The sequence below is a fragment of the Gadus chalcogrammus genome, chromosome 13, assembly GCF_026213295.1.
Source record: "Gadus chalcogrammus isolate NIFS_2021 chromosome 13, NIFS_Gcha_1.0, whole genome shotgun sequence".
NCBI classification, from domain to species: Eukaryota; Metazoa; Chordata; class Actinopteri; order Gadiformes; family Gadidae; genus Gadus; species Gadus chalcogrammus.
In genome coordinates this window covers 17,487,779-17,499,352 of record NC_079424.1, presented here as the reverse complement: position 1 = coordinate 17,499,352, position 11,574 = coordinate 17,487,779, and the positions used below count along the sequence as shown (strand labels likewise).

General features: G+C 42.3%; 1 protein-coding gene across 1 annotated transcript; it reads right to left on the bottom strand.

Moving 5' to 3' along the window:
* Positions 1-248: 248 nt before the first annotated feature.
* itih3a.1 (inter-alpha-trypsin inhibitor heavy chain 3a, tandem duplicate 1) lies at positions 249-7,931 on the bottom strand. The gene is made up of 22 exons (XM_056605973.1): positions 7,770-7,931; positions 7,402-7,431; positions 7,264-7,287; positions 6,948-7,105; positions 6,321-6,425; positions 6,010-6,172; positions 5,738-5,848; positions 5,516-5,644; positions 5,299-5,415; positions 4,943-5,111; positions 4,726-4,851; positions 4,383-4,564; positions 2,952-3,137; positions 2,720-2,859; positions 2,435-2,595; positions 2,286-2,312; positions 2,099-2,179; positions 1,806-1,919; positions 1,455-1,656; positions 1,142-1,314; positions 646-757; positions 249-523 (listed from the first exon to the last, which is right to left on the bottom strand). Exons 1-22 carry the CDS (start codon positions 7,881-7,883, stop codon positions 385-387), a joined length of 2,763 nt encoding a protein of 920 aa, XP_056461948.1. The 5' UTR covers positions 7,884-7,931; the 3' UTR covers positions 249-384.
* Positions 7,932-11,574: the final 3,643 nt, after the last annotated feature.

The window sequence follows — 11,574 nt, the reverse complement described above, 5'->3', positions numbered from 1 at the left end:
AATGCAGCTACAAAGACCATTCCTTTTATAATGATCCAATAACCATGAATTTGTATTGACCTGTACATTAAACAGATTACTAACTAAAGATTGATTTGATCCTCTATTCACTGACAAATCTTTGCAGCCCTAGAAAATGGAATCTGATGGGTGTCTGTCTTCTCATTCAAAACCCTCAAAGGATCTCAAGATGCTTAGATGCTTGATTTGATAGAATATTTATTGTAGAACTTGTTAATACTTTATCGAAATTTGATAGCATTGGAATTCCCATCAAGGGTCTCATTCTTTGACAAATTAATATTACGACACTGACATGGTGTGGGGTTAAAATCGCTGCAGGTTGGTAGCTGCTCCAGTATGGGTGACCTTGTCTTTTACTTGTCAAACAGTGTTAAAGAGGCCTGACACGATGTAATCTTCAGCACTGCCATCAATGAGCCCTGTCCCATTACTGTGGATGAACCAGCATGGCACATTTTCTCCTTTCTTCAAATCCTTCCTGAAGTCCCGTTGCCAACCTCTAGAGACCAAGAGACAACAGAGGTCAAAAGGTGTATCCAAAGTTTGATCAAATATATTTCTCCAAATTTCCGATCTAGATGTTCACTGTTCTGTGACACAGATGTAAGGTAGCAGGTGTACCTGGTCACATTGAGCTGATGTCCTTTGACATACATGGTGGCGTCTGGTTTCTCAGGAACCTCTCCTGGACGTAGATCTCCAACTTCAAACTCAATCCCATGGTAGAACTGACCTGCAGAATTTACCAGCATTGAAAAGACTTTGTATTGATTCCCTTAAAGTCAGACTTTATCTGACTTTAGTTAAAATGTCCAGGTGTGAGTGTGTTAATCCATTAAAAGCTGTTTCCAAATCTGCCTTGCCCTCTGACATCACTGGTGGAAGTGTCTAGCTAGATGGATGCTGAATAGATCAGTTTACCCATCTGACTGCATAAAATTGGACAAAGATAAGAGACCAATAAGCAGAAAACTTTCTGCTATTCTTTACTTACAATTAAAACAGTTTCAATAATTTTTAGTTCTACATGTTCTTAGTTTCATTAGCAAAGTACTATCGATAAACACCACCTGTCTGGGACACTATTTCCTGCTATGATTCCCTGTTGTTCCATTACCTAGCAGACCATGGACGGATGGAGAGAGAAGGTGGCTGTCCAGAGTGTAGAATCCCAGGTAGTCCTGGTGGTAGGGGTGCATCTTCCACACTTTGTGGAGCAGGATCACAAACTTTACAGAATCTCTTAAAGTCACCTTGACGCTCCGGTCCTTGGTCAAAAGCAGATCCACACTGGGGTTAGGAGAGAAAGTGGAGATGGAGTGGATGGTGGAATCAGAATGACTTGGTAGGAAGACAAAGTAAAAAAGCAAAGAGAGGAGGTCAAGCCGTTACATTGTCATAAACATCCGTCGGTTTCTAGGTGTTTCTACCTGGGTCCTTTTAGGGAAGCTTGATCTGACCACAGCAGCTTGACCTTTTGTCCATCCTGGGACAGAGTGATGTACTCAGTGGTCACCTCCAGCCTCACCCCCAGGGTGTGATGGACAACACCAAGGCGGCCAAAGTAGGTGTTGACTTTACCATCAGGGGCAACCATCTTATCCCCAATGGTCTGACCATTGACCAAAAGTCCTGAAGAAGCAACATGTGATTAAATGATCTACTTCCTAGAGGATACTGATAAGATAATAGATTTCTTTCAGTAATCATTAAAATGGCCAAGAGGTTGAAATCCCATTTTATGAACGACACGTGTGCCGTGTGGACTGAAGCAGGCTCACCTATGGAGGGGTCTTTGACCAGGTTAAAGATGGTTCCAGGTGAGTCATTGATGTTGAAGCACAGAGCGTCCTCTCTCTCTGGCAGTTCGATCATGAAATGAGGATCTCCATCCACTGAACAAAAAGTATAATGACAAGGTGGAAGCAACAATAATACGCAAAGGAAGATATACATATATGGACTTGGTTTGGTCAAATAAAGTCATTCTGGAGAATTACCTGTCCCACTACATTTCAAGCCAAGACCACAAGCAATGATCAATGGCCATATTTTATGAATATAGAATACGTACCAAAGTATGTAGGATGATGAGCAACAGCAGTACTGTAGCCTCCAGATCGAGGGGCTGAGTGCTGATAACTTGCACCTATACCTAATGATCAACAACAAATACACAGTGAGAAGCAATGGATCTCCAAGGCCTGCACTCTCAGAGCTACTATAGGGGAATTCAAATACAAACCCGGTACAAATCATACCCTGTTTGTCAGCCTGCTGCCGTTGTTCTGTGGAAATAAGCGGGAATAATTCAACAGAGATACATGTAGGACCTCAATAACGACACAACGTCAGTATGTTGGTGTACAACTCAGTTGAGTCCTCCTTCCTGCCTCTCCAGCTGTCCTACCCTCAGTCAGCTTGTCTGCTATGAGGGGCCCGCTGGGACCATCCTCGGTCTCTGGCTTGGTGACCACCATGGAGGTGAGGGGCGTGACGAAGCTGTACTTCAGGGACATCTCCAGGGCTTTGGCCGTGGCGTTGCTCTTCTTCTCTGCTGGCCCACTCTTACTAGTTAATGGAAACAACACAAAGAATTCACAGTCCACATGCAACCTAGGTTTAGAATGTATACCCAGAGCAATGAGGTTTTGGAAATCCATTCCAACCATAACCGGCTTCCATCTGCTCAAACCTGGTCTCCAATAGTTGTTGGATGGTGAGGTAGGCCCACAGGCGCTCAGTGAAGTCCCCAAAGATGTAATCTTTCTCTGGATAGATCACGTCCCAGTCGGTGACACTAGCCTCGCCCTGCACCTGGAAGTCCTGCTCGAACTACGTGGAGCAGAAAGCCAAAAGAGCTCAAACCAAACTGAACTGTGCCCCTCTTATGCCCCAAGATACTGTATCACCTGTCCTTCACCCACCCCATTGGCAAACACTTCCACCAGGAAGTTGTCCATGTCGTTTTCAGACAGCCGCCCGGCCACCACGATCTCTGAGCCATTGAACAACTGACTGAAGTGATGAGGGGTTAAGGAATCCACCGCGTTGTCAGGGTAACGCAGGTCCACTGCTGACAACAGCGGGCTAGCCACCTCATCGTAGAAACCCTGCAACACATTCATACACATATCCAGCGGTCACATTCGTGGAAACGGGCTGTGTGAAATGATTGTCCGGACTGAGAGAGTAGAAAGAGGTTATTGACCCAGAAATACGCTACCTCATTGGTTAAACAAAGACACCTCTAGGCATCATAGCTGTTGTTAGGCCAGGGGCATCCTCCTAGGCTAAAGCCCTGATGGTTTTTTGATTAGCCCAGGATCTCAATTGGGATATTTTTTATTGTTATTCTGTTTAATACCATTTACCATTAACGTCACCTGTTCTGTTGCAATAACCACTCAAACAAGTAAGTCGTTGTCAAATTCCAGGTTTGTTTATTTAGTTTAAAAGTTTCATGTTAACACAGCATAAATGTTCGTCTTGCCAGCGTCTCGTCTAGACTTTGTATTAGGGAATGTGTGCCGCGTCTACTTTAAATTGACGTCATAACTTCCGGGTAAACCGGAAGTGTCCCCGAGTTTTTGTAGTCATGTTTTTTGCAGTTTTTGTATATGTTGGCTACGCCATAATCTAGCAATAGTACACGGTTTACCGTGCTTATGTTCTAGCTTATAGAGGGGAGAATTGTAGCTGCTTAAAGCTGTATAGGTAATTGAACTTGTAACACCCCTGTCTCACGTGCATATTGGTATGCGCCAGTTAGTAGGAGAGGGAGAGGCCTATATAGGCTGACGCTCGTCAGTGGTTCGGGAGAGCTGATGATGGAAGGACGTATGTCTGATTATTGCTCTCAAAGTGACTTGTTTATAGGTCCAGTATGCTGAAGTTCGAATTGATATTTTTGTGACTCTCAAGCCCATTCAGTTTGTTTAGTTTATTTGTATTGCCTTAAGGGCCTTTAAATTGGGAAAATAAAAGATACCATATTTTTTCATGCTTCTCGTCGGCTCCTGAGTGATTTCCACCTAGTCCAAGACGCTCCCACACATCTACCCATGACAGTAGAATGTCAATACATGATATATTCTGATTTATTCTGCTTAAACTCAATATTACTAAAAAATATACTTAAATTTATTCAATCACAATTCAAAATTTATCTGGAAAGTAAACAAGTGTTTGACGCACACATTGAGTGTACTTTGAATAAAGTGCCAGAGTACACAATTACAAAGACTACAAAATAAAGGCATTAACGTCCAGAGTCCCCCCGACCCCCCTCCAGAGGTCCGGGCGAAGCCCTGAATGTCCTCAAATCCTAACAACGCCCCTGATTAGCGTAACCTCACCTGCAGCTGAAGGGTAGCGTCGGAGGCTTCGTAGATCCTGCGGGCCACGCCATTGTTCTGTTTGGCCATCACATCCAGGAAGGAGTAATCCACATCATCCCCAAAGCCCAGGCAGAACAGAGTCATATTACCACCGATGGCTTCACACACGTTCTGCTGGATCCTGTGAAGGTTGCTTTCACCTACACAATCACAAAGACATTAATGAAGACAGCTAAATCATGACCCAATATGATGGAACAGGATGCAAGCATATCCATGAAGAGAGACCACATATGAGACATATGACATATCACGTCAAAACTATCATCACAAATGTATTTTGATATCTCTGTACACCCACCCGCATTTGGCATTCCATCGGTTAGTAAAATGATCATGTCCACACTTCTCTCTGGGAGCTTCTTGTTCCTTCTGTCATCTTGCAGCATGTGGATGGCCTTCATTACGGAATCATTGATGTTAGTGCCTGAAACATGAGTACATTCACATTAATCTTTGGTAGCGTTAGTTGTTTGGTAGGATAAGTTTGATATCTAGCCAAGTAGAAGCTAACCTACTTCCCCTAGAAGATATTTGCCGGACAAATTGAATGGCTTCATCCACGTTTTCCTCTGTTGCTTTGGTAAGGGATTCTTTCCAGAGATCAATTGAGCCATCAAATAAGATGATACCAAAGTAGTCCTCTGGATGGACGTCTGAGAGAATTGATTCCATTGCCACGCGGGTCTTTGGAGGCAAGAATACAAGAAGGCTGGTAGTTAGTATGTGAATGCAATAAAATGTATGTTATTTTTTCTACATCACTGTCCATGCCCCACACACACACACACACACACACACACACACACACACACACACACACACACACACACACACACACACACACACACACACACACACACAAACACTGTACCTGTTTCATCTTGGTGTCGAACATTGACCCACTCCTGTCGATGACAAACACCACATTCTTTGGGATGCGAGGAAGATCCGGAGGAGCAAAGAAATGCACAAAGTATCCGTTCACGATCTGGAGGTAGCAATACAAAAGTGGAATTGATCAGTTTAAACTGGTCTATGTTGCTCCACTAAAGTCAGCATTGTGTTTCATATATTTGTTGACAGCAGACCTGAATGTCTCCTAGGCTTGACGCTCGTTTCACGTCATACTTGATGATGAAATCCCCATTGATCAGAGACCCATCACACTCTGGACACTTCCTCTGCTGATCCAGCGTGGGCGAGAAGGAGATGTGTGCCTGAAAGAGGGATGTATGGGCTTCAACTTCAAATGACCACAAAATGTAGTCTGCCATTTAATTCACTTCCTGCTGATAGATATCAAACTGAACCTTGTTGTCTGTGACCGTTTTCTCCACCAGGGGGAGAAGTTCATTGGAGAGGAAGGTTGCATGGGCATCCACAAAGGCAATGCCCTGGGGCTCATAGATATCAGCCACAATCTGCACACACACACACACACACACACACACACACACACACACACACACACACACACACACACACACACACACACACACACACACACAAACAAATATATTTGGTGTAAATATGTACATTTACTGAGCCCACGAAATTTAGGGGATTGTGAACTTGGATTCACCTGAAAGTTCTCGACCAGCTGTTTAGGGTTTATTCGGGTCAGGATCTCATACTTGCCAAATTTCCTCTGAAGAAGCTCCTCATAGGTCAGGATGAAGGTCACATTGCTCTTGGCTGCAATGTTGACAGACACAGAGAACTTCTCCATTTTCCTTCCAGAAGCTCTGTAACATCATGCCAATTAGCCCAAATGAGTGATATCAAACAGTTAAATCACTTTAGTTTCCACATGAAACAGGAAAAGATGTGAATAGTTTCTTTAAACACAAAGTGACATGATTCGAGGTAAATGCCTGTTCAATCTCCACCTACTTGACCAGTCCTGCTGTCCGTCCACTTGAAACAGCCTTCTCATACTGTTTCTTGGCTTTCTCCTTTTCATTCACAACCCCAACATAGATCTGACCCTCAATCTCCCTGTGAACAGAAGGGGCAGTTGAAACGTGAAAAAAGGATTTAGAAAAAGCTTTTATTGCTGTTACAATGTGTCGATGGAATCGTATCTTTTACTTGAGCCTCTTCCAAACAAAGGAATCCAGCAAGAGTTGTGTTGTAAGTGTTGCACATTGGATCCAAAGAATGTGCAATAAGAAGCTTTATATAATAATAATAATAGATTCAATTTATATAGCGCTTTTCACGTACTCAAAGCGCTTTACATAGGGGCACAAAAATAGATAAACAAGAAAAGAAAAGTTGATGGGGCTAGGGATAGTGAGTGATCTAGGGGTAGGCAGAGGAGAAGAGATGAGTCTTGAGGCGGGACTGGAAGATGGTGAGGTATATTGATGAATTGAACAGTTTGCCAACAACCGACTGAATGTTGAAACAGGTTTAATGTCTATTGACTGGCTGGTTTAAAGAAGATCTCATGTGCTTTTTGTTAGGAGGCGAAAAGCTTTCACTGTTTTAAAGGGTGAGGTCTGGTGGAAGACTCACATGCTGAAGTTGGTGATGAAGGCCGTCTTGGGCAGGTCCACCTCGAAGAATATTTCCTGGGAGGAGTTGGCTTTGTTCAAAGCACTGGAGGTCATGACTGTGTGAGCGAACCGAGAAGCCACCGTACAGTGTACCGTGACACTGAGCACCTCCACCATCTGAACAGAGTAGGCAACAAAATACATACATTGGTAACAAATGAGACTCCTAGGCATGCCTTTAGCACTTGAAATGCAAAACAACAACAAAACAACAACAAAAAGTGGATCTCTAATCGTCATAAATATCAAAATGTATCCCAAAAGTCTTCCCTTACCTTTGCATCGTCTACACTTCTTTTCTGTAACAAAAAAGAAAAAGTTAATATTTTTAGCCTGCAGGTCCAGGCTTCTGGGTGATCTAAAACAATCACGGCGCGTAGAAAAAAAGGAAAAATGGAAATAGCTGAAAATACCTGAATGGACCTGATGGCACCTCTTGTCTCCTGAAATGTTGTCAAATGATAAACATATTATGCTATGTTGACATAACATACCAAGAGAATAAATATCAAAAAGGGAAAGGTGACCCAGAATGGCCTTTGGAGAAGCATGTCCTCATACAAATCAGGAATGAAACGAGGCAGAATAACTACAACTAAACTACATGCAGGTAGCAGAACAACGAAAGAAACATTACTTAACTAAACAGGTAGCAGAAGAGTAAATTACAGTAAAAACCAATGAACCAACGAAGCAGGGCAAACGGAGCTTTGGACATTGATGTCATTTTCAAATGGACACATAATATAATAATATGAAAAGACAATATGAGTAAGTTCACCTTCGTCGTAGCATCGTAGCGAGAGACCAGCAGGGCTCCCTGGACCGGCCAAAGTGTCCCGAGGTACAGAAGGCCCAACAGCAGCAGCAGAACACCACCCTGCACCTCAGGCATGACTGAATGTCCTCCTAACACTGACTCAGTCCAATGTGTAGACAGGACCCTGCCTAGTAGGAGCAACAAACACACTTTTGTGCCTTGCTCAAAAAAATGTGGACCAACCCCCTGGCCCAAAAAGTAGAGCAGCATGCAACTTTGGGTTGGATTTGAGTGCATTGCATAAAGGTCCCATTCTTTACCATGTTTATTTGTTTGTTTTTGTATTAATCCGTAGCCTACCTACCTATGCTTAAAGGTCCCATGGCATGCTACTTTATGGATGCTTTAATATAGATATTAGTGGGCCCCAAACACAGTATTTCAAGACGTTCCCGAAATTCAGCCGTGGTGCAGAATTACAGCCACTACGAGCCAGTCGCACATTGAGCTTTCCCCAGACGAATTTACCCCAAATGCATATTAATGTTAGAAAACCTCAGAAAGTGAAATTTTCATGCGATGAGATCTTTAATAACCAGTAGTGTAATTATTATCAGCCCTCCAAAGCCAGTAGAATTAATAAGAATATTTTAACTCTGTAGTGTGGATTCAGGAAAGGGGAAACTAAATGATCTAGAAGAGATTTCAGAAAGGTAAAGACTTTTGACTAATCATTTTCATTTATTTAACATTTTCATGTTTTGTAAAATGTGTTATCTAGCTTAGACAACCAGCCTTTGTCTGATGGAAACAGTTGAAAATATAGGACTTGAGAGTCACAGACGGTTGGGGGTAAATAAATGTAAAAAGAGACATTTACAACAGATGTACACAATAAACAAACACGTAGTTTCACATACTAGTTCACAGTATTTCAATATATAGATATTTTTTTACTATTATTTTTTTTATTAGTCCTTTCGTCTTTTGTATTGCCTTTTATTCATTGGCTGTTGCTTTGCAAACAGTACCTCATAATAGGCAGTGTCTACCCTTATGATAGCTCCTGCTGAAGTCCCAATATTTGATTTTAAGTCCAAAAGTCAATGAACTTGTTTGATGGCTGAGAATTAAGGCTGAGTCGTCTCTACTGGAGTGATAAGCACTTGCGCCAGACCTGGGGGTGAGAGGCAAGGGAAGGGAAGTCCTCCCTTTCCCTCCTCTGTACTAAACTGATGTCTCCTTCTCTCTCTCTCTCTACTTTCACCTCAACTGTCCGGTCTTCACTACCATCTCGAGAACAATACAATGTCCACCGAAGAAGCCTTTGACTCTTTGCTCTCCTCCTATTTGGACTCCTTCTGTCCCTTCCACTCCAGACCAGCGCAATCCCCCCCCCCCCCCCCCCCACCGCCCGCCTTGGCTTTCCGAATCTCTGCAGGCTTGCATAGCAGAGTACAATGGGAATAGGAGCATCACTTTTATGCCTTGCTCCAGAAAATGTGGACCAATGTGACCCAAAAAGTACAGCAACATGCATATTTGGGTTGGATTTAAATGCATTGCATCCATCTCTTGCTTTACCATGTTTCCTTGTTTGTTTTTTGTTTTGAACAGTAGAATATTTGGACCAATAGCGTAATTCGCAGTAATATCTTCCAGAGCCATTAAAATAAATTAGAATGATTTAGCTTGGTAGCCTATATTAGGAGGGGAAACTAAAATGTCAAGGAGATTTCAGAAAAGTAAAGACTTTTGACTAACCATGCTGCCTTGCAGTACATTCAACAATGTGATATTGGGGTATATGTTTGTTATTTCAGCCTTTGTCTGGCTGAAATATGATTAGAAACAGGTCAAAATATAGGGCTAGAAAGTTATTGATACAACTGATGTGCACAAGCAACAATATATTGTTTCTTATATATAAGGTCACACTAATTATATTTTCTGTTTTGTTGTGTATATTCTTATTTATTATTAGTCTTTGTTTGTTGTATTCATGCTTTGCCAATTTTAGATTGAGTGTTCTTGCACATTCATTGGAGTTACATATACCAGCTCTTTACCATTACATTTAACTGCTCTCATACTTTTATGATTGTGGAGTAACAAATAAAACAACTGGCCCTGACTTGGTTACTGAATGGCAGTTTTTTGGTTATCACCTTTTATTCAGCTTCTGTTGCTCTCCTCATATTAACCTTGCAATACCCCTGCTGATGCCCTATGGGCAATATGCTCTCATCCCAATCTAAGATTATTTTTCCAATGTCAATGAGCTTTTTTTAAGGTGGAAAACTTTAATCAATTTAGGAGTGATATTCCCTTGTGCTAGACCAGAGGGGCAATTTCTGACAGGATTTCAATAGCAAGGCTAAGACTTTTCACTCCAAACAGAGATGCCATCGTACAGGGACACTTTGCACCTCCCCATCTGAACAGAGTACGCACGTGTGCTATATAAAAATATCGGTTACCATAAATAAATGTATGAGGTCAGAAGTGATGTCAAATGACGAGTTGGGAAACTAGGTGTGGCACCACCAGATTCCTGTCTGTTTCAAGGGTGATCGGGATAAAATGGCTAATTCTAATAAATGTCCACTTAAAGGAGATTTTTGAGAACAAGGTTAGGAAGCAAGGTTCTAAGATAGACACTGACCCAACCCATGTCCTAAACTTGGAGTATGAACTGTTGCCTCTGGGCAAAAGATACCGGCTCCCATTTTGTGGGTTAAATAGATTAAAGTTCTCTCTAGTTACGCTATGAATTAAGCTACTTTATAAACTAAGCTGGAGGGAGCTTTCCGGGATGGAACAGTGCAATAACTGGTGGGGCAATAGTGCAATAACTAGTGGGCAGTGCAATCATCCTTGGGATACTTGGGTAGTTCCTCGACTACGTTTTTTATAATGGGTTTCAAGGTGGGGGTGAGGCCATGTGTTTGGGTAATGCAATGTGTTACATGTTTCACGTTTTTACGTATGTAAAATCTTTATGTATGCGTCGCCAATGCTCTCTGTTTGCCCAAAGCAAATTTCTCTTGTCAGAGAGACAATAAAATACTTACTTACTTGCATATTTTCTGGAAAATAAAGAAAACAATAATTTGCTTTATAAATTAACAATCCCAGCCTACAAGTCTTGAGTTCTGGGTGATTCAAAACGTATATCTTAATGCTGGGGAATTTGTATTTTCATATTTGTCCAGCAGGGCTCCCTGGACTGGCCAGAGAGGCCATGGGTTGAGAAAGTCAAAGGCCTACAAACACGCATCTGTGGCTTGCTCCAAACCAGATGGGCTAACCCCCTGACTCTAAAAAAAGAAAGAAAACCTCAGTAAAGTAAATAGATGTGCACCTTATAGTCAAGCAAGTATACTTTAAACAAAACGATAATCTGGGTGCCATGTTATCACACTTAACTTAACTTCACTGTGTTCTGCAGACTGAATTCTAACCAATCTTTGGCTGCCGTATAAGTTTGTTAAACTAGTTAATATGTAGCACCAGTTCCCCTGTGTTGTAACAGTCACCAAATTGATTTGTTGTTTCAGTGTGTCCCCTAGATATTTTTGCAGAAGTGAGCTGGTAACCTAGCAACGCCAGGGGGCGGCCGGGGGCAGTGGCGGTTCTAGGGGTGGGGCCACAGGGACCCTGGCCCCTGCTGGACTCTGATTGGCCCCTGAGGTGCCCCTGTTACGTCAATCAATTGACGAGCTGAACTACCGGAGAATTCAACGATCACAGATGCAATTCCACACCCAAATTATTGGCGGCAATAATGTGTCAATGCACATTGACACACAACAACTCAGCTCAA

Bases quoted from the DNA above. Each gene is read 5' to 3' on its own strand.
- itih3a.1 (XM_056605973.1), bottom strand. From the start codon at position 7,883: ATGCCTGAGGTGCAGGGTGGTGTTCTGCTGCTGCTGTTGGGCCTTCTG. The intron at 6,173-6,320 runs GTAGGTGGAGAT...ATGATGTTACAG, and splicing joins CGGACAGCAGGACTGGTCAA to AGCTTCTGGAAGGAAAATGG. The intron at 1,657-1,805 runs GTGAGCCTGCTT...TTGCTTCTTCAG, and splicing joins GGTCAAAGACCCCTCCATAG to GACTTTTGGTCAATGGTCAG.